The 24,026-nt window shown below is 39.6% G+C and overlaps 1 protein-coding gene across 1 annotated transcript in view; it reads right to left on the reverse strand.

Moving 5' to 3' along the window:
* Positions 1–24,026, reverse strand: part of LOC127626598 (protein bicaudal C homolog 1-like) — a 163,795-nt gene that overhangs the window by 103,694 nt on the left and 36,075 nt on the right. Inside the window, 1 exon segment of the mRNA XM_052102500.1 lies at positions 15,680–15,726. Coding sequence (XP_051958460.1) covers positions 15,680–15,726 — 47 coding nt within the window.

Below are 24,026 nucleotides of genomic sequence, written 5' to 3' on the forward strand. Positions count from 1 at the left end.
CTGCCGGGTGACGGAGTGGCCCGACCGTCTGGATGTGGGGAACGGTCGTCGTCCGCGGGGCAAGTGGGGACGGGATACCCCGACTGCCTGGAGCGAGGGAGCCGCTGCCGGGGGCGGAGGAGTGCCCTGCCGTCCCCAGAGACGCGGAGGGGTCGAGGGAGAACGGCATCCGCGAGGGGAGGAGGGAAGAAACTCTCCAACCGCCCGGAGCGGTAGGGCCGCTGCCAGGGGCGGAGGAGTGTCCCCATTTGCTGTCAGAAAAGCGGAGGCGCGTTCTGCCCGCTGGGGGTCGAAGGTTTCACTTCGGTTCGCCCGGGGTTGGAGTGGCTGTCGTCCGCCTGAGTGTGGAGGAGTGTTCGGGGACCACGTGATGGTACATCAGAGAACCGGTGAGTGAGCTTTTTCTCTCCCTCCTCTCTCTCTCCCTTTCGCACCGTGTTGGCCTTTTCCCTCACCTATTTTGTTTTGTTGTTTTCCCCTCCTGTCTCCTCCCAGGGCGAGGAAGGTGGGGATGACCACGCGGGACGCAAGATACACGCCCCAGGGATGGGGGAGTGTACGTCATGCCGGTGGCTCCCCGGCCTGAGATAACGCCGGGAGGAGTGTGGAGCGGAGGGGGCGGGGCCGGTCGGAATATCGCGCGCCCGGTCCCCAATCGGCCTGATGAGGCGCACGAGGGATAAAGGCGGCCGGTGAGGATGGTTCGAGAGAGAGAGAATTACGGGCATGTCCGCATGTGTGTTTGTTTATGTTTTGTTTTAAGTTTCTTATTAAATTATTATTTATGTTGACAAGCCGGTTCTCGCCTCCTCCTTGCCCATCTTTTAACTGTGTTACATGTATATTGCTATTATAGTTTTTATTTTATTTGATTCATTACCTGGCACCTTATATATTAACTCTATCTTTATTATTATTTGTTACTATTTTATTATTATTATTTGTCTTGTCATTATCTGTTTTGTGTATTAGTGCTTTGGCAATATTGTATGTAAACACGATCATGCCAATAAAGTACTTTAAATTGAATTGAATTGAATTTATTGAGACCAACATGAGCAGAAAAGGGTGTTTAAAACAACAATAGCAAAATAGCGCCCTCAACAGACAACTGTTATGAACAACATGGCTTAAAAATGTCAGTAAGACTCAATAATTTGCTGCAACTACAATACTATGAGAAGATTCTCAGGTCCAAAGCATTATTGTCCGCAGACCACGGACACATTCTTATTTGCTGTTTACAGAGTCTAGTGCTGTCAAAGACCGGTTAGATAACTCATGAAATTATTTCATTAATGTCTTTTTGGGAGTGGGAAAATGTTTTGCATACCATTCCATGAAAAAAAAGCACCTTTAAAGCGAGGCGCGATTGAAGTAAAACAGACCTGTTGATCTGAATTCAGATTAAACATATGCTGGTATTCGATAATATGTTATAGTGCAAAAAGTTATAAAAATGAGGACACTTCAAAAAACAATGAAAAAATCTAGATAACCTATTAGTTTACATCCACAAGACAGACCAAAATTGACACTCGCCAAGCACCCAGTGCAAGTAATTATTTGCTTTGGTGAGTAAAAAAAGATTACTTTCCAGTGGCCAGTCTCTTTATTGCATAGTCTATACTGCATCATTAGTCAAATTGTAAGAATAACAGTGGGGCCCTTGCTAATGTTTTCACGAAGACATTCGAAGTTACCACGTACTTCATAACTTTGAAAGTGACTGCAACAAAATAGATGGATTAAATCCAATTGTAAGATTGATATCTCTTGCTTATGACTCTCGCTGATGTTCAAACAGTCTATGAAAGTGAATCTCGAACATCTTCTAACAGCTAACTTAAGTGGAAAATGTATCATTTGATGTTTATTTTAAAATGCCTAAAATTGTTCTCCAGAACTCCATGTGGCAAGACACATATGACATATTCTTTGCATTAAGACACCAAAATGAAAATGTCAGATACAAAATCACAGTGTGTTTTCATCGTTGTTGTGTCAAGTGTCGTTTCACAGAGAGACAGAGACTGGCTCATATCAAGTGACACAGTGACCTTTGCTGTTATAACTACAGTAATGTCCGTACAACGCAAGTGAATGATGATCAGATTAGAAGCCCCAAAAATGAGATAACGTCAGCGTTAAAGAAATTTATAAGACTCCAGTGGTTTAATCAATGTATTCTGAAGTGATCCAGTTGGTTTTGAGTGAGAACAGACCAAAATATTACTCCTTTTTCACTGTACATCTTGAACGAAGTCTCCTTGCCGATCATGATTTCAAGCTTGATTACACTTCTTATAGTGCCATCTATCGCTTTGCGCATTCGTCAAGCACTAGGAAATGCAGCCCAGACATGCCTAGAGACTACAACTGCCAGATATAAAGTGAAAAAGGAGTTATATCTTGGTCTGTTTTCACCCAAAACTGATTTGATTGCTTCAGAAGAAATGGATTAAACTACTGGAGTCATATGGATTACTTTTATGCTGCTGACTTTATCTCCTTTTTGGAGATTCAAAGGCCTGATAACCATTCACTTGCATTGTATGGACCTACAGAGCTGTGAGCTGAGACATTTCTTTTTATAAAAATCATTATTTGTGTTCTACTGAAGAAAGCAATTTTTGTGTGAACTACGCCTTTAACAGCTCACTGAAGGGGATGATTACAAGTGAATAATTACTTAAATTTCAGTCTGCCCCTCAAATAAAACTGTCATATAGCTTTAGAACACTTAAATATAGTGCAGAAGTCTTATGGACAACTTGTGTTATTCTAGTATGTACTTTTGTGTCCTTTAAAAAAATACAAAAGTAGCAAAATCCACATTGATTGCAATTGCATGGAAAAGAGCAACCAGTACATTATTCAAAAATGATTCTTGAGTTCCACAAATAAATAAAGTCATATGGGTTTGGAACAACATCATTTAGATTTTGGGTGAACTATTTCTTTAAACTATTCTGCATTATTCAGAACATGTCACAATGGAAATGTTTACAGCTCAGTTTCTGTGAGATGAATAGAGTCTTTAGTGGTGCAAAGAGCTGTTAACTCATCTAAGATGTGCTCTTTACTCCTTTGAAGGGATAAAACTTGCAGTTCATCCAAAGAAAGGAAATGCACTATCACATTCAAAACAACTTTCTCCTGATCTGAGTTAACAAGAACTTGTAAATAATTCTCAGACCTCACACACACCCTGGTCCAGGGCTTGGGAAAATCCCCTGCCTTTTGTTTTGGAAGAAATGTATGGTAGAGAGGTCAAAAATAAATCCAGCCAACAAGAGTACTTTCTTTACAGCGCTTGGCGGAAATCAGGCAGACAGACAGTGAACAAGAGAGTCCATATATTTATCATGAGGCACGGAAAAGGCCTGGCAAATCCAGCTAGTGATTACTGATAGGAATGGGTGATTTAACAAATTATACCTTGATATTTTTCAGGCTTTTGTCGATAGTTGATAAACATCACAATATTTATGTATTTGATTTGGAATGACTTAAAACTTTCTTTTTTCAATAATTTCAACCAGCCTTGTAAATTAGATTATTTAATAGAAATATTTAATTTTAAGAAGTAAAATACAGTAAAAATATAGTGAAAAGCTGAATCAGTGAGTCGATTCACTGAAATAGGACAATTTGAATCTGGTCTGCTAAAAATATAGAGAGAGAAGTGATCGCAAAAATTATAACAATATTAAAAAAAACAACAACAACAAAAACACAACAAAAGACAAAAATAACTGTTTTCAATTGTGATATAGAAGCACTGTATTTGATTCCTTAAGTAGAAAATTAAGCATTTAATTAGACCCCTTTTGATGTTAAGTTGAATAAAACTTTAAAATGTGGAAGTTTGCATAAAAACAAAAAGGAATTTGAAGACAAAAAACTAAAATAATAAGGGCCCTAATAAGGTTGTTTGGTTGCACTTTACATGACTTTTAAAAAATTATAATAATTCTAAACCTCCATTTCCTGATATACACCCAGCCAGTTGTCCCACAAACTTACCTGTTCATGCCTGACAACACACGGGACGAAACCGGCTCAACCTGGAGACTGTAGAATCTTGCAAAGGTGCTGGGTGTGGCCCAGCCCGCTGCTCTGCAGATGTCTGCTAAGAGGCGCCATTGGTCAGAGCCAAGGAGGATGCCACACTCCTAGTAGAGTGTGCTTGTAGCCCCAAGGGGGGCGGCACGCCCTGGGCGTGATATGCCAAAGTGATGGGGTCAATGACCCAGTGGGTGATCCTCTGTTTGGAGACAGCGCTCCATTTCCACTGTCCTCCAAAGCAGACAAAGAGCTGCTCAGAGCATCTAAAGCGCTGCGTGCGATTCAAATAGATGCATAAAGCATGTACCGGACACAGCAAAGACAAGGCTGGGTCTGCCTCCTCCTGGGGCAGCTTTGCTTGCAGGTTCACCACCTGATCCCTAAACGGGGTCATGGGAACCTTGGGCATATAGCTTTGGGTTGTGCCTTGGGTTGGTGCACTTGCAGGAGAGCCGTGGCATGCAGGGCGGAGGCGGCCTGTCCAGTGGCACTGTAGGCCTTAGTTGCCAGTGACAACGTAAACCTACAGGCCTTGGACGGATGTCTCAGATCGGATCCAGTGGGGGGTTACATGGCAGAGCGGCTCTCATTTGAATCCCGGAATTGCCCCCAATGCTAAACGACGCGGCCTCAAAACCATAGGTAGGCCTGCTGTAGGAAGGACCGCGGCAGGGAGCCGCTGGGGTGGCTTTCCCTCAGAGGAAGGAAAGCCGCGACCGCAACGTTGCCATAGTCATGCTCTCACAGTGAGAACATAACCCGTCCACAAACGCTGTCCCCGTGAGGCAGCGATCATTGGCATCGGAAGCAGAGAGGTAACGACTGCAACCAGAAATTATACACAAATGGAAACGCTCACCATGAGTGCCACTCTTTTAGAAGGAAATATCTTTAACTTACTAATCCATCTATAACTCACTAAGAACAGTCTCCCTCTTATTAATAAAGCTGCATGCTGCCAATTTTCTTCACGATAAGAAATACGAGACATCACGTTCTAATCTAGCTAAATTAAGAGCGCTCGAGGGATGAGCATTCCCGCCACAAAGTGTGACTCAGCAGGGTGCAGTTTCAATCTCTCCCCCTTAGATCGGGACATCTGCGCAACTCACAGAAGAGGTGCTGACCGCACAGAGAAATGCCAGTTTCGGAGTTTGAAGTATTTAAATGATCTGCTGCCATATTATTTGAACTTTAATAATGCTATAACACATTAAATATAACTGCATTTAAGATGTAATGCCTAGGTGTTTCCTTTAAAGAGCTCCGGCAACGATAGTGCGTCTGAATAATTTGTATAAACTTTTGTATAATTCCCCCATAATTTGCAATCTACATCACCTGAAGCTGTTTAGAAAGTTTAGAATGCATCTGAGCAGTGTAATTCTTCCCCTCCTCAGTCAGGTGCGAGCTGCAGTGCTGCTCTTGCGTGCCATCGTTACAGTTTAATGTGATCCCACGTTACGTTAAATAAGATCAAACAACAATTTTACAACGAATATTTCTGTCAACAATTTTTTATTGTCGACGTTGTCGATAATGTCGACTAATTGTTTCAGCCCTACTCTAATGCGCCATAAATCCAACAGCTTTGCAGAGGTGAATGGATCGGTGGAGGAATTCCGCTCGCTGAAACACAACAGCTCGGCTCCGAAGAGTGGATCCTTTTATACCCGTATGTCCGGAGGAGTGGCATGCAAATTCCACTCGCCAATTCCCATTGGCCTTTTCTCAAAGATCAGAGGTGTTTGAGGCTCCCAATTCACAAACCTGACCTGATTCACAAAAATGAGTTAAAGTTACTAACTCTAAGGCTGTTTTTTCTACTGAATTTTAAATCAGAGGTGATATTAAAACACATCCGACTTAACACTCTTGCAAATCGTGAGACAAGGAAGAATTCAAAAACTAGTCTTTTCACACACTCATTAAGAAACGTAAAGACCATTTAAAATGCACATTAAAGTTGTTGTGATATTCATGATGTTGCATAAAAGGACAGTTCCCTCAGATACTTAACACTCTGGGGTCTGAGGGTGTTTTGGGACCTGGCGAAGTTTTGAAATGCCTTGACATTTGTGCTTTTTTCAGTTGCTTAAAAAAGTGTCAAATAAGCATTCAATGTAACTTTAATAATCAACATTTTCTATCACGATTACAATATCAAAGGATGTAATTGACCATTCTGATTTTTTGTCATAATGCTACAGCTCTCTCGGCCCTTATTACACAAGTCTGTCGCAAACAGATTCTCAGTGTTCATATTATATCTGTGTGAGGCACAAACACCCGCCAGGTCCGGGAGTTTGATCCATCGTGGCAGCACACAGATGTTTACCTCACAACCGGGTGTCACATCCAGAGAATGGGATTATGGCTGGCAGGCTGGGAAACAGCTCAAATCAGTGTTTCCATGAGCACACTGCTTCAGCGTACTGTGTAAGATGTTGTTGCACACCCTGTGCATGGTATGAGATCGACATACTTCACGACTGTTGAATCATGCTTGTTTTTCTAAAATGTATGAGGTCTAGTCAAATAATGAAGGTATAGTAAAACTCAGAACCAAAAGGAAATACAAGTGTTTTTTTTTTTTAGATGAAAACAAGCATACAGCAGTAAAACGACATCAATAACAGGTGGCGTTCAGTAAGGTTGAGAAAGATCCTGGATGAAAATGAAACAGGGAATTTATAAGAAATTAAGAAGCACCAATTTCAGACCAATTTAAAAGCCTGATTCATGCAGCAGTTTCGAGTTCTAGTCCAAGACCATATTTCCATTGTCTTGGTCTTGTTATAACTCTTGTCTATTAAAAAAAAAAAAAGGAAGTTAGATATACCTAGTGCTTTGAGGTTACTAATGTGTTGTGAGTTGTTGCTATGGCTTGAGTATCTACACAACCTGATTGGGAATGGCTTTTTCTTCTGCTCAATGTGATTTGGCTGTTAAGTCATGGCATTCTTGTTTTCATTTGCATGTAAACTGTTTCTAGCAGAAAGTATACACCTGCTTTTCATTACACTCCCAAAATTCCAAATCAGCCTGTTGAAAAATACTTTTACAATAGTTTACAATTAATCCTCATTTAATAAACAACTAGCAAGTTTTAGCAAGAAGGGACCAGCGATAACCTAGAAAATGAGCTAAGGATTATGGAAATCCGAAATGAACAGAAATGAAAAGAGGCATCATGAAATATAGACAATCTTTGACAATCTAATTTTTCATTAGCTAGGTTTCCATCCATGTATTTGTATGTTAAATTTGGCATGTCGCATTAAAAAATGCTGTATTGAAATACCAAGATGAGAATAACATTTAGAAAATGTGGAAACGTTAATTCGCTCAGAGAATATCTTCAAAATCAAATGTTGCTCTGGTTATACTGAAATGCCTTAATCATAATGATTACTGGCTACTATCTCCTTCTAGAACTGTCTAACCTGCTTTCGCTCCCAGACATACGGCATCTGCGGCTGAAAACATTACGTTTGTCCGAGTATTTTTTTCTGCACGCTCTAAATCACAAGTAATTTATTACATTTAATAAAAGAGCCACAGTGGTTTCAACTTCTATTTTTATTTCTATTTTTCACAAAAGTACCCAGAAGTTACAATTTTGTTTTCTTAAACACATGGAATGGAAATGCTGTTTCATTATGTTGGCCTGAAAAAAACAGCATACTGTTCTACCCTTTGAGCTTATTAGAATTTTTCCAAAATACCCAAACAAAGACCAAAATTATTACATGCAACTCCTCCTACAACTTTCGAGCTGCAGCCAACAAACTTGACACAGACCTTCAGCCTGTTCTGATTCAGGTTGCTATATCTTTTCTAACTGAACTGAATTACTTTTTTGAATTTAAAACCCCCAAAATCCTATAAACTTACATTAGCCACGTTTCCACTGTCGGGCCAGGGCCATTTGCATTCCCACTGTCACTTTCAGGGCTCCATTGTGACTCATCTGTGCTTTTTCTGGGCCAACGGCTCGCCGTTAGCGCTTGAGCCAAACAAGGCCAACTGGGAAGTGAGACGGGGTCAATGTCAAAGGAGTTTTGAGTTTGAGTTTGTGAGTTGTCAACGCTAACTTATCTTGCTAGCTAGCTAATGTTTACAAACTGTATAAACTCGTTATTGAAGTTAACTAGATAACATAATACCTCAGCTTGAGCTTCCCTGTTGCTTGTGAAATTGGCAGGGTGTGTGAAGTTGGCACCAGGGCGGCATATTAAGGGCGGGTTTGAGGTGCTGTTGGCCCAGTGGTGGGAATGCAGATCGATTTTGGTCTCGCGACTCGAGGTCCGAGGCTATTGGCCCTGGCTGGCCAGTTGATAGACCTGGCTCACACTGGCCCGATAGTGGAAAAGCAGCTATTGAAGGAATGTTCAAAAGGGCCAAGATAAAAAAAAGAATTAAATGCAAACAAACACAGCAAATGCCTTTAAATATATACTTTGGCATCATTATGCATTCATGCACATAAGTGATTTTGTGCCACTCTGTATTTAGGCCATTCTTATTTTTAACTCTTTTTACTATGATAGTTTAGTGCAATAAGATGTTGTAGTTATTTAGCCTATTTATTTGTTTCATAACCATTAGTTACCATGTTGAAATGCTGCACTTAGCATCCATTTTTCCTTCTGAAACTCGTCTGATCAGGGTCAAGTGATCATAATGGAGCCTATTATACATTAGTATCTTTAGCACTGACTAGTCGTTCAAACAAACAACTGACAAGTTGATTAGGAAAATTGGTAGATTTGCACATCCCTAAGACCTAGAGAGAATATACACTGTCTATTCTTTCTTTAAAAAAAATCTTTACATGAAAATATCTGAAAAACATCATCAAGGACACATGCATTTGCTCGAAGGTAAGTTAAAGCTAATAACTTCACACTAATTTATTCATGAATTGATTCAGGTCTTATTAAAGGCGATAGTAAATAAAGAGTTCACAGCATTATAGTGTGTGTGCTATGAGCAATTCTGTTCACTTAAATTTTTATACTTTCAATGTTTGTCTTGAAAATCTTGACCTATATAGATCACAAATAGTTTTTGCAAAATTCCAGTATTTTGCATAAATTAAATTCGCAACATGTATTGATACATAGCTACTGTCGGCTTGATATATGACACACATTTAAACACTGCTATCAAAGGGAATTCATCTTATAAGGAGGGATCTACATCATTTTGGGACCAGAATCTCAAAGATACTTGGGGGTGGGCTCTTTTGATTTGGGCCAGTACGTAATGTCCTAGCAATGCCCAAGAAATCAACCAGAACATCTTGGCAACTGCATAGCAAGACCCTGGCAACCAAGAACAACCTAGCATTGAGGCAGCAACTTTGCACAGGCATGTACTGGTTCAAATTTTCAGAAAGTGTAAAAAATCTAGTATTCTTATTATTCTATTTTCTTAGTATTTTGGAACCCTTAATATTGGCATGCTCTTTCAGACAGATGAGGTGAGATGAGGTGAGGTTTCCTGAGGTTTCGTCTGTATATGAGACCTGATCTGAGCTCACAGCTTGAGAGAAAAAGGGCTGAATCCCATCATTGTGCAGAATCACGGAATACTCAATGGCACAGACACGAAACTAAAAGACATCATGAAAGACAGGAACGCAATGTTGTGATTGAAAACACACGTAATTTTAGCAGGCTGGTATCACTCTCAGAGAGACATGCTCTTGGGATGCAGGGTGCTAAGTCAGCTTAAATATGTTCCACACAGCTCGGGCTGTTCTCTTCACTAGGTGTTGCGTCAAAAGGTTATACATCAAAATACTTTTTTTTTTCTTCCAAAAAGTACTTTTTCTAAACACAAGGATGTTGATTTCCAGATCTGTGAGATAATTTCTGAGGTCATTTTTTTGTAAATTTGTCTGTGTCTCTGGGTGCAGGTAGAATTTCACATTCTTACATAGAGTATTTATATAAAGTATTTCTTTTCAGCACAAGTATGTTGACGTGAGCAGCAGAATAGCACTCTTGTTTTTTCTTTGCTAGATCTACAGTGTCAGTGTTCACGTTTCCATCGAAATTGCAAATGTAATTTATATGAAAAATCAGAATATCACTAAACAATCTATGTGTTCCATCCCAAATTTTTACTTCTGTGGAAATGGTGGCTCTTTTATTAAATGTCATAAATATGGAGGGGAATTGATACAGATTTACCGTTTCAATTCCATTCCATTTCATATGGGTATATTTCAGTCGCAATGTCCATTTTGCTTAAAAATGAAAAAACAAAATATATATATATATATATATATATATATATATATATATATATATATATATATATATATATATATATATCAGCTAATGCTGCTAACTATACAGGGGACATTCTAAGTTGGTACATTGGAAAATTGCTAATTTTATACATTTTATCATTACTTTTTCATAATTTTGGTTCAATTTTAGCTTTTTAAAAATTTACAAATTCCACGTATTCCATCAATAAAGAAAATGTCTTGAAATTGCATTATATTGCATATATATATATATATATATATATATATATATATATATATATATATATATATATTGTTACGTTTATAACAAGTATTTACAGTGATTTGTACAACACAGGCTAAACGGTACTGTCTCTTTAAGAACACTGGCAGTTTAGCGAGTATCTCACAGAAGAGCTTTGTTTGACTGCATATTAACGAGAGTCCCATGGCTGCTTTACCGCATCTGTGCTATGTGTGTTTAGAATTAAGTGAACAGAAAGGATATTAAAAGAGACATTATTCAGTGACAAATGGATTGCGTAGATCTCGTATTTGGACACACTACACGGAACGAGTCAAACCAAACTTTTACTCTCAACACACAGTGAAAGGATCTCATAGCTGAACTTTTCTGCTACAACTCAATTACTAGTGAGTGAAATCTGAACATTTACCAGTCAGTGGCTATAATAACAGACATTTTTAGTCACATAGCATGAAATTTGGTCAAATATGCAAATATGGAGTTAATTCATCAGAAAAAATATATTTTATTACCAAGCCCTAGTTATACATCTCTTGTGGTTTAGAGCATGCAGCACTCGGCAACAGATCTGGGGCCATGTCTACACTAGCCCATTTTCATTTCATTTTCCAAACTATGCTGTAATGGAGAGGGTTTTGAAACATTCAGTTTATGGTTAAGGAAAACGTTGTTCCTGTGTGGAAGCAAAACTAATGCTTTTTCAAACAAAAACGTATCAGAATGACATCGTGTCATACATTTCTGTGAGGTAAAAGTAGACAGTCATTTTGATGACAGGCTTTTGCTCCGGCATTTCATGCTATGCGATGATATTGGTTCGCTGTTACATGGCTTATGCACATGTTATGGAATTTATTCAGGAAATGTGTTTCCATTGTACTGTAGTTTATGTGCATGTTACTTAGTTTCTAACTGAAAAAAAAAAATGCTATGCCCATTTTGGAAATTCTGTTTGCATCTTGGTGTTTTTATCCAACCTTTTCTCTGTGATCCCAAAATATGCATAACAATATGCGGATGGAAAAACAGCTTGTCATTCTTTTCAGTGCAAACACACCTTATTTTAATTTAAATCAGGCTTATTGGAGGATTCTCATGACACCTGTCAATAAAATGTCCTGGTCATAGTTAACCACAAATATTTGTAATATATATACACACACACACTCACTGAGCACTTGGGCCTAATAAAGTGCACGATGTGGTCTTCTGCTGTTGTAGCCCATCCGCCTAACTATTCAAAGTGTTGTGCATTCTGGGTTGTGCACACTACAATTGTACAGACTGGTTATCTGAGTTCCCGTAGCCTTTCTGTCAGCTTAAACCAGTCTGGACCTTCTCATACTCTCTCATCAACAAGGCATTTCCATAATTTCCTAACTGGGTGTATTTTGTTTTTGGCACCATTTTGAGTAAATTCTAGAGACTGTTGTGCATGAGAATCCCTGGAGATCAGCAGTTACAGAAATACTCAAACCAGTCTGTCTGGCCCCAACAATCAATGAGATCACATTTATTTCCCCATGTGTGTATGTGTGTGTGTGTGTGTGTGGTTTACGAGGACAATTGTTTAGGTTACAAACTAGTAATTACAAGGGTATAAATGTGCTTTATGAGGAAATTTGTAGTATCCTCATAATTTAAATAGCTTAAAAAACATATTAAACAATGTTTTATTAAAAATATTTTGTGAGGGTTAGGTTTAGGGGTTGTGTTAGGTTTAGGGGATAGAATCTATAGTTTGTACAGTATAAATGTCATTATGTCTATGGATAGTCCTCATAATGATAGGTAGACCAACGCGCGCGTGTAAAAATACTTTTCAATTTAAATATACCAGACATTTATTTCATATCGGGGAATACTGTATCTTAATGTCTTAATATATAATATCTTAATGGCCCTAAAAAAGACTTAATTTGCAGGTTTTGTGAAAATCCCCCTATTATACATTCACCTTATTCACAAGCATCAGTGCTATTTGCCTGACACAATCAATGTTGCATTAATATCACCCACAAAAAAGTGCCAGTAAGCTCTAATTTCCCATGCATGCAGGCATTATGACCATAACTGAACAAGTGCTTTGACATTTGCAGACAAATCAGAAGCGTTACATTTTGATCATTTCTAAAACAATTTGCACTGTAGATATTATTGCAATCAGTAAAAACTGATCAAATAGCAATGTGTCATATGTTGTTGGAAATCTCTCAAAGAGTAGAATACAAACAGCCTATTTTTTTACTCATAGACAAATATAGCAAGTAATAACTATGTATATGTCTTTGACAATTATGTTGGTGTTGCTTATATGCAGCTTTTTTGCTTATAACTTCACAAAAAATAAATGGAACAAAAAATATAATATTATTTCTTAGAGGAGGTGATTATCTTTCAAACGAGCCCACGCACAAGATAATCAGATGCATAGATCATTAGATAAACCACACAAAGCACATGTTACATATGACCACCTCGAGATAATGGCATGTAAATGACACAGAATCAATGATGCGAGTGAGTCAAAAGGGCAAGGATTCAGGGGGGCCTGAGTAGCAAAGCGAGTATTGACGCTGACTACCACCCCTGGAGTCACGAGTTTGAATCCAGGGCGTGCTGTGAGACTCTAGCCAGGTCTCCCAAGCAACCAAATTGTCCCGGTTGCTAGGGAGGGTAGAGTCACATGGGGTAACCTCTTCGTGTTCGCTATAATGGTTCTCGCTCTCGGGGGGGGGTGCGTGGTGAGTTGTGGGTGGATCCCATGGAGAATATCATGAAGCCTCCACACCTGCTACTTGTCTGCGGTACTGTGCTAAACAAGCAACGTTTGCGTGTATTGTCAGTCTCAGTCTCGAACTAAGATTCGTCCTCTGCCACCTGGATTGATTGACATTATGCCACCACGAGGACTTAGAGCGCATCATTACTAATCATGTCTCCATGCTATGCAAACATTTAGTCATTGTTGTGTTCGCATGTGTAATTAGTTCTTATGTACAATTTATGTGTTTGGAGAGGCTTTTGGACACATGGAGTCATTTTTTACAGTATGATACATTATATTTGTAATGCTATAACTTTTGATTGCTCTGTCGTATCAACACAAAATTGCAACGTGCAAATAAACAACGCTATCAATGGCCGCAATTCATTCCTTGTAAACTGACTCCAGAAACTGAAATAATAGCTTGTCATTCACCATCAACATCCTAATTCAGCGGACATATTGTTAACATGCTGTTCGTGACATTTTAGACAGTGTTTATTTGAAAAGCACGAATTGGCATTCCTGAAGCTCGGCATCAGCTGCGACTGCTCAATTTTGTGGCAGTCCAAGTCCTACTGTGCTTCCAGCCATATCAGCCTGAACAGGCTCACTAAAGCCCTATCCAAACTCTCTAAACCTGGTCTGATTATTTTCCCACACCTTTCAGATTTACACAAATGGAATAGCTTTGATGAGGGCCACATTTCTTACCGTTATCGACATACGACTTTGAGAGTGTGTCTATGTTGAAGGCCATGCTCTGTTTTGCCTCGGCACTCTGCAGACTTTCAAACAGGAACTGAGTGCCCAGTATGCTCTCATTCCTGCCCTGAGCTGTCTGGATGCTCATGTTCTCCCGTCTGTATTTATTCACAGTCTGCCAATTAAACCTGCAAGTGCTCGCCCTTAAAACCTATGACCATTCTCACCCCACTTAATCCAAACACGCGAAGTGTGCTTGTTTTGGCGTAGACAAAAACGAACAGAAGACCTGTTTTGAATATCCTTCGGTGAAATGTGTTGTGTCATGAGTCACCTCTTAGGCCCTCAACGCAAAGGTGATTCATCACACAGTTCACGCTTTTGTGCAAGCATTGTGTACACTTTTGCAGTTAGCATACAATGTGAATTTCATTATTTTCCTATTTCAGAAGCCAGAGTTTTTACAGGTGAATTTAGCATTTCCATTAAGGTTGTCACGATAGGTTAACCTTGTGATGATTTGAATGAATAGTAATATTCTAATATTCCATTTCCATCATCCGGCCGGATGGTTCAGAGCACGGTTAGTAAATGTACCAGTAGCATTTCCTTTAGAAAACATTAGTTCATTCAGCACGGTACGATTACAAACCTGTCCCGTGCGGATTTCTCAGCACAGTTAGCTAACCGTGCTCACGGCAGGAGAACTGTGCTAATAAAATGGCTTTAGTGACGTGGCGACTCATTATTTGTCATTTGCTCAGTCACTTCTAATCTTGATTTGGCAGCACCGCAATGGAAAAAAGAAACCGTAATCACGTCAATGAGGCCGAATCGGTTTAGCAATTGTAACTGTTCAGCATGATGGAATCGAGTTTTTTGTAAAACTTAACATGGCGGAAAAATTTATGGACAGATATTAAATTAGAAATAGACATTTTCTTTCAGTTGACTAGGTAAATTTAGATTCTAGCCCATACGGTTGTGATAATATTTATGGCACCTAGGTTTGGGTGGGTGAATTTTGGACCATCTTGCCAAATTCATTGTCTCTAGGACTTATAAATATAAAAATAATAAGATGATGATGAAGAAGAAAATACAGTAGAAATACAATAGATTTCCGGCATATTCTGTGCTTGGACCCCTAATAATTAGAGCTGAGTGATGTTACGGTATACAACATGTAACATGTGTCAACCAATTTTGCTATAATGATTATACTGTGGTACAATTATTTTAAAGGCTATCAGTGGGCAGGCTGCTTTAAGCTGTTTACACATGAGAATGACAATGAAATGCAAAGTAATGTGAAAATACTGTATATTTCCCAGATTTTCAATGACTTTCAGACTTTTGGTCCCCACTATTACTTTGATTAAACTTTTGGTGGAGTAAATAATATTTTAACTATGCATGCAACTGTAGTTATGGTAACACCTATTTACAATACTACTCTTTGAAGAATACTGTGACTCAGATGGTATACCGTGCAACACTAATCACCATATGCCATTGAGTAAAAATAATTACACATGCAATGGGATGCTAACCTATTTTCTAGCACTGTACGAGGCTGCCAAAGCAATGTGGTTTTCCTTACCTTCTGAAAGAAGTCCTCACCTCCGTTCACTCGCCCCTCAGTGGCAGCTGCAGAGAAGAAAAGGACATTTAAGAAAAAGCATAACATCAGGGATCACTTATGTTGGTGTATTAAAAAAATCAACAATTCATATCAACACGTTTTTCCACATGGCCTTTGGTGGAAATATGCAATTTAGGCAGGGCGCGGATCATTTTCCTGTTCATTTGCAGCAAGTCTCTGTAGAAAAGTCAATGCATTACTACTGCACTTTTAAAAGATTTTGTAGGGTTGTAAGGAACTCTATGATGCATATTACAACATTTAAAAGGTTTAAATTAAGTGTATCTTTGTTTATAACCCACAGGAGATGAGGAAAATCATGTTAGTGTTAAACTCCAGATACTGTACACACTTCTTTGGTTTGAGATGTTTGTCTAAAACATACAGTACACTGCCAATTAAACACAAACAAAATTTATGTTTCTCATGATCTTGAAACCCCTTGAACCCATGAACTTGATATACAGGCTTATGTCTAACCATTGTTTGTTTGTAAGTCACACTTGAGTTGTCCACAGGTCAAATTTACCCAAACATACTGGCCCAAGTGTAGCATTTACATTTTTTATTTTTTTTTAAATATGTAATAACACTAATTTCACTAAAGTAAAAACACATTTACGAAAGGGATTTTATGGTATTTAGACTTTATTTACCTCTAAATAACTCAATTATACCATTCATTTTCATATAAAATAAGCACATTTAATTTTATCTTCAGTTCAATAAAAATGTCCATTTCAATAAATTGGAAGAGTGTCAATATATCAAACTGTGTAATGCATTGTGGGTCCCTTCATTTATGTGTGATTGTGTTCGGCTTGCATCTGAACTATTGATTTTTATTTAACAAATAAAAAAAAAAAAATGCTCTGTGTTGTAGTCGCTCCCATTCATTTCCTATGGAGGGTCAATTTTAACCTGAACAATACAAGTGAAGTTTTTGACTTAGAACTTTTCAAATCAAGTCAAGATTTTGATTTTATTTGTACTTGAATTTTAATTTTGTATTTATTTATTTGTGTATGTGTGTGTGCGTGCGTGCGTGTTAATATAGCAAGTGGAGGAAAAGTCACCAAGTCTTGTACCACTCACATAAAATGTAAAAAAAAAAAATGTAAAATCCTTGAGATTTGAGTACACAAATGTATTTATTTATTTATTTTTACTTTTTGTGTCCAGCATACATGGGATCTCCTTTAATACTGTTTAAAAAACATACCAGGGTGCCCCTCATAAAGTCGACTGAGAAAGCTACTTTGAAAAAGCAAAGTTTTGCTTGAGACAATTTTGATTTGTTGAACATTTTCAGTTCACTACATAATTCCATTCTTCCATGGCATTATGTCCATTTATAATATTTTATATTTCAAGTTTTGATGACTTGATGTCTCTAAAATGTGGAAAATAGTAATAAAGAATGAATAGGTGTGCCAAAACCTTTGAATGATTTAGATTAAACAATAACACACATAGACATGATTTGTTCATCACTTGTTGACAATTAATGATTTGCTGCACGGCCAATTTGGATGCTGCTTCAAGACATCAAAACCACAAAATCTAACATTAACCGATACAGCAGCCAAAAGACATTGACAGCTGTATTGTCAAAGTACTGCAAAATTACCACAGATTAATAAACCACTTTGTAGCAGGAACGTGACCTACATCGAAAGATTCAGTTATGTTGCCTCAGGCATTACAATTTGTGTCTGTAATGCAGATAAATGTGAAGTGTGTATTTATATCCTATGAATTACAGGGGAGAATTTCGTTGGAGAATTACTAAGAATTACTCAAACCACAGGCACCAGCTAAATCAGCCTGCTTTACCACAAAGACATGCTATCCAGAGGCAGTGGAGGAAGCTCTGGAGGCCCTGAGAACTGCCTCACTCAATTCAGTGAACTTGACAGAGTTAACTGCATTCTGTGAATTTTTTTTTTTCATTCTCATATTTCTACAATGGGCCAAGAAACAAACCCAAACAGGGCCTAATGGATTTATGAGAGTGTGGAAAGGTCTCAGGAAGCTTTTCATAAACAGCATTGTCTTCTCAAATAACTTTAATAATTTAACTCCATGTTGTTTGAAATACTTGATGTGTGGTCAATAGTCAACGTGGAAGTAAACTATAGCAAGTACAACACATATACAGTATGATATGGCCATTACCAGGAGAACCGAGCAACGTTCCCAATGGGCCACGATAAGTTAAAACGAGCCGCCGCGTTATGCAGAACGGACCACAAAACGGTGCCGCGATATGCAGAACACCCAACCCAAAAATACCTACATATATTTTTACAATAACATTTTAATATCTGAAAAATGACACAACGGGACTTCGATGAACAAGTTATAAGGCATGCTAATTGTTTAATCAGATTGTTAATCCATTCATTAAAACACTGTTTAAGATAATTCAGGTAAATTCAGGTAAATTAATCCAATTTACCAACTGAAACTCTGTTCATGCAACTGAAATTTCAATTAGAGACCCTAATAAACATCTTTGTCTCACCACTCTCACCCGCGAGTAGCAAAGTAATGAGGGATTGTGAAATTAGTCTAATGACACAAACAAAAAGTATAATAGAATCATTGTGATATATTTTTCACTTAATTATTATGAAATTTCAAATTACACTCACAGATCACTTTATTAGGTACACCTGTACACATACTTCTTCATGCGATTATCTAACCAGCCAATCATGTGGCAGCAGTACAATGCATCAAATCATCCAGATACAGGTCAGGAGCTTCATATAATGTTCACATCAACTATCAGAATGGGGAAAAATGTGATTTCAGTGATTTCAACCGTGGCAGGATTTCTGGTGTCAGACAGGCTGGTTTGAGTGTTTCTGTAACTGCTGATCTCCTGGGATCACAATGGTGAATGACTGGTTTGAGCTGACAACGAGCTGACAATAAGGCTACGGTAACTCAGATAACCACTCTGTGCAATTGTAGTGAGTATAATAGCATCTCAGTATGCACAACATGTTGAACCTTGAGGCGAATGGGCCTGACCAATTCTGACCAGTGCTGTCTTAGCAGCTGTCGCCAGAGTCAAGTCAAGTGGTTTTTATTTTCGTTTCAACCATATACAGTTAGTACAGTACACAGCGAAACGAGACAACGTTCCTCCAGGACCATGGTGCTACATAAAAACAACTTAGGACAAACACAGGACCACATGAGACTACACAACTAAATAAAATACCTATATAAAATACCTATATCGGTATATATACCTATATACCTATATAAAGTGCATGTGCAAACATGTGCAAAAAGTACCGGACAGTACAAGAAATTTCTGACAATGAACAGGACAATAGGCACAGTGAGAGACAGTGCAACGCCGACCAGTACACAGTAGTGCAAAAAGATGAGAGTTTCTAAAAACGTAAACATAACATACTATGAGATAGTGTTCTATGCACATAGCAGTTATTGAGGTAGCAGACAGTTATAAAGTGACAGTAATTAAAGTGTAACTCAGGACACATGTGTGTGTGTCAAACCAGTCTCTGAGTATTGAGGAGTCTGATGGCTTGGGGGAAGAAGCTGTTACACAGTCTGAATGCTTTGATACCTCTTGCCAGACGGCAGGAGGGTAAAGAGTTTGTGTGAGGCGTGTGTGGGGTCGTCCACAATGCTGGTTGCTTTGCGGATACAATGTTTTTTGTAAATGTCTTTGATGGAGGTCCGAAACAGTGCAAGTCCCAAACCAGGCAGTGATGCAGCTGCTCAGGATGCTCTCAATAGTCCCTCTATAGAATGTAGTGAGGATGGGGGGTGGGAGATGTGCTTTCCTCAGCCTTCGAAGAAAGTAGAGACGCTGCTGGGCTTTCGTGGTGATAGAGCTGGTGTTGAAGGACCAGGTGAGGTTCTCCGGCAGGTGAACACCAAGGAATTTGGTGCTCTTGACAATCTCCACAGAGGAGCCATCGATGTTCACCGGAGAGTGTTCACCTTGTGCTCTCCTAAAGTCAACAACCATCTATTTTGTTTTGTCGACATTCAGGGACAGGTTGTTGGCTCGATACTAGTCCGTTAGCTGCTGCACCTCCTCTCTGTATGCTGACTCCTCATTCTTGCTGATGAGACCCACCACAGTCGTGTCATCTGTGAACTTGACGATGTGGTTCGAGCTGTGCACTGATGCACAGTCGTGAGTCAGCAGAGTGAACAGCAGTGGACTGAGCACACAGCCCTGGGGGCCCCCAGTGCTCAGTGTGGTGGTGGTGGAGAAAATGTTCCCGATCCGGACTGACTGAGGTCTCCCAGTCAGGAAGTCCAGGATCCAGTTGCAGAGGGAGGTCTCCAGGCCCAGCAGGTTCAGCTTTCCAATCAGGTGCTGAGGAATGGTCGTTGGGAGGAGGGGTGGTCTTCCTCGCCATCACGTCGTTCTGCACTTCAAACCGAGCGTAGAAGTCGTTCAGCACATCTGGAAGGGAGGCATCTTTGTCACAGGCAACTGATGTTGTCCTTTAGTTGGAGATGGCCTGGATGCCCTGCCACATGTCACCGCTGTCCTGGAAGTGACTGTGGATTCTCAGTTTGGCCCTAGCTGTTCTTAGGGCTACCTTATCGCCTGCTCTGAAGGCGGAGTCTTGGGTCCTCAGCAGCGTGCGCACCTCCGCAGTCATCCACGGCTTCTGGTTAGAGCGAGTGGTGATGGTCTTGGAGAAAGTGACATCATCAATGCACTTGCTGATGTAGCTGGTCACTGATGCTGTGTATTTCTCCAAGATGGTAGAATCGCCATATGTTGCAGCCTCCCTGAACATGTGCCAGTCAGTACACTCAAAACAGTGTGAGGTTTTCACATGCTTCTGATGGCTCCTGCTGGCCAGGTTTTCACATGCTTCTGAAGCGGTTTTGTGCGTCTGACGAGCGGTCTGTATGCTGGAATTAACATAACAGAGATGTGGTCTGAGTAGCCGAGGTGGGGGCAGGGCTCCGCCCGGTACGCGCCTGGGATATTTGTGTAAACAAGATCAAGTGCGTTCGCCCCTCTCGTTGCAAAGTCCACATACTTTAAGGAGCACTGTCTTGAGATTTGCATGGTTTAAATCTCCGGCGACAATAACCAGTCCGTCGGGGTGAAAGTTCTGCAGTTCACTTATAGCCCCATACAGTTCACAGAGCGCTTCCTTAGCATTAGCGCTGGGAGGAATGTAAACTCCGGTTATGCAACAGTGGTGAATTCCCGTGGTAAATAAAAAGGTCTGCATCTAACAGTCACAAGCTCCAACATCGATGAACAGTAACTAGAGACTAGCATAGAGTTCTTGCACCATTCCGTGTTGATGTAAACACACAAGCCACCACTGCACTAAATGAGACGAGCCCGTCTAGCTGAATGGTGGCATCCGGAACTCTGTCGCTGAGCCACGTCTCCGTGAAAACAAAGACGCAGCAGTCTCTAAACTCATGCTGCATAGCCTGATGGAGTCGGATATAGTCCAGTTTATTGTCCGGGGAGCAAACATTTGAGAGCAGTATAGATGGGAGAGCCGGCCGGCTAGGGTTTGTTTTTAGCCTAGCATGGACCCCTGCTCTCTTGCCGCGCTTCCGCTTCCTCGCACACCGCTTATGACGTCCTCTCCCCCGGCCACCGGCATCAGGCAACGCCGAGGACTGGAGGCCTGGTCTCCGCAGCAAGCCGAGTATCCGTAGCACATCCTGCAGGTTATCATGCAGCTTGGTTTTTGCATGAGTCTTATATTTCAGTAGTGTCTGGCGATGGTAGACACGAACACCGGTTTCTCTGATGTCCATGTGCCGCAAAAGTCTGGCATTTTTAACAAAAATAGCACCATTTTGGATCCGAAGGGGCCGCTGCGAGCTACCGTGCCGCCATCTTGGGAAGTGCCGCTATTACTCTGAAAAGCATTAGCTATTTTCCAATGACAGCCTATGGGAGTAATGCAAGATTGAGTAGTTTTAAGTGGGATTTAATCAAAATGATATAAAAAGAAAATCTAAAATGATGTTGCCAGGTCACTTGTAATAGTGACATGAGGTACATGCGCAGTGTTTTTCTTTCTTTAAAAATCAAGCTATAGTAAATAAAGAGTTCACAGCATCATAGTGAATGTGTTATGAGATGTTATAAGCAGTTCACTTACATTAATGTTATCAGGTGTGTAATCACTAACAAATTATTCTTTTCTCTTTTCAAGTGACTGTGATAATAGTTTTCCTTTATTCTGATTCACAGTATCCACAGTTTTTAATCAAATTACTGTGTAATATGAAAATTTAATTTGCACAATGTTTTAGATAAATATGCCTTACAATGTCACTCTTTATTTCAGCCCATTCAAGAATATTATCCATTCCGTAATGAGAATATTTAGCAACAAAATGTGCTGTTAATCTCCCATTTATTCCTATGGGAAGTTCTGCAAAGCTTGTCAGAGCGAGCGACCGTAACGAAGGGGGGTGGAGTTGAACATTGGTCAGTTGAACATTGATATTCATCATTTTGCTGTTGCGCGTCATTTTGTAAAAGCAACAAGCCACATGGGGTCTTGTGTTCCAGTGTTTTTCCCATGGTTACATGGTTTAACTCGGCTGTAACGCATGGTCTCTCATCCCTTATTGCATTAGGCAACAACATTTCCCCAGATACAGGTACACTTTGCTGATTTGTCACAACTACACATGGGAAGACAGAGAAAGCAGAGATTGTTCTCTTGATGCTCTTACAATGAGCCAACCTCTGTATAATGGCTTCAAAGACAGATAACTTTCTGTAGTTGACATGATTTTACTTGGCACTCAGAGAGCTACAGCAGTGTCTAAGTGCAGCGTGCCAACATAAGCCACATCCTTATGGAACACATGCATAAATCAACAGAATGCCTAAGCCTTTGTTAGTAATCACGTACGGTGAATAAACAATGTCACTATGAATTACTGGTACAGGTCAAACATTCATTCTTATCCAAGATAGGCAGTATTCAGGGAATAGTTTCCAAAACCAGATCAGTGACCCAAAAGTCTTCTTTGTGACTAGACTTCTTCCCTTCTGTGTGAAATGAAAAGCTAAATAATATAGGGCTGCCAACATCCTCTCAGGCAAGGTTAGTGGTTAACTTGACTGTAAGTAGAAAAGGCCCCCAGGTTGCTAAATTTGGCATGGCTACACCACTATGAGAGGGGGAGTGTGAGTTTATTTTTTTACAATAACAAAAAAGAAACATTTAATTCTAATCAGGCATAGCACAGATGAGATATAGCCATTTGATTCTCTCTCGTTAACATGCACTTATTTAAAGATGCTGTTTACAGTAATGCAGGATTCCCTTAAAGAGACACATGTTCACATGTAGCACATGTTCAACAAATCAATGTACACTGGGGGCTAAAAGTTTGGAATAATGTACAGGTTTTGCTGTTTCAGAAGGAAATTGGTACTTTAATTTACCAAAGTGGTATTTAATTGATCACAAAATATAGTCAGGACATTATTAACTTTACTATTGAAAATGTACTATTACAATTTCCCATCAAAAAATCCTCCATGTGCAGCAATGACAGCTTTGCAGATCCTTGGCATTTTAGCTGTCAGTTTGTCCTGATATTTAGATGACATTTCACCCCACGCTTCCTGTAGTACTTGCCATAGATGTGGCTGTCTTGTCGGGCACTTCTCACACACCTTACAGTCTAGCTGATCCCACAAAATCTCAATGGGTTTAAGATCCATAACACTCTTTTCCAATTATCTGTTGTCCAATGTTTGTGTTTCTTTGCACACTCTAACCTTTTCTTTTTGTTTTTCTGTTTCAAAAGTGTCTTTTTCTTTGCAATTCTTCCCATAAGGCCTGCACCCCTGAGTCTTCTCTTTACTGTTGTACATGAAACTGGTGTTGAGCGGGTAGAATTCAACGAAGCTGTCAGCTGAGGACATATGAAGCGTCTACTTCTCAAACTAGTGTCTCGGATGTACTTATCCTCTTGTTTAGTTGTAGATCTGGCCTTCCACATCTCTTTCTGTCCTTGTTAGAGCCAGTTGTACTTTGAAGACTGTAGAGTACACCTTTGTCTGAAATCTTCTGTTATTTTTTGGCAATTTCAAGCATTGTATAGCCTTCATTCCTCAAAACAATGATTGACAGACAAGATTTATAGAGTTACTTTTTTGCCATTTTTGACCTAATATTGACCTTAAGACATGCCAATCTATTGCATAATGTGGCAACTAAAAAACAAACACAAAGACAATGTTAAGCTTCATTTAAGAACCAAACAGCTTTCAACTGTGTTTGATATA

This window comes from Xyrauchen texanus, chromosome 33 (assembly GCF_025860055.1).
Source record: "Xyrauchen texanus isolate HMW12.3.18 chromosome 33, RBS_HiC_50CHRs, whole genome shotgun sequence".
In the NCBI taxonomy this organism is placed as follows: domain Eukaryota; kingdom Metazoa; phylum Chordata; class Actinopteri; order Cypriniformes; family Catostomidae; genus Xyrauchen; species Xyrauchen texanus.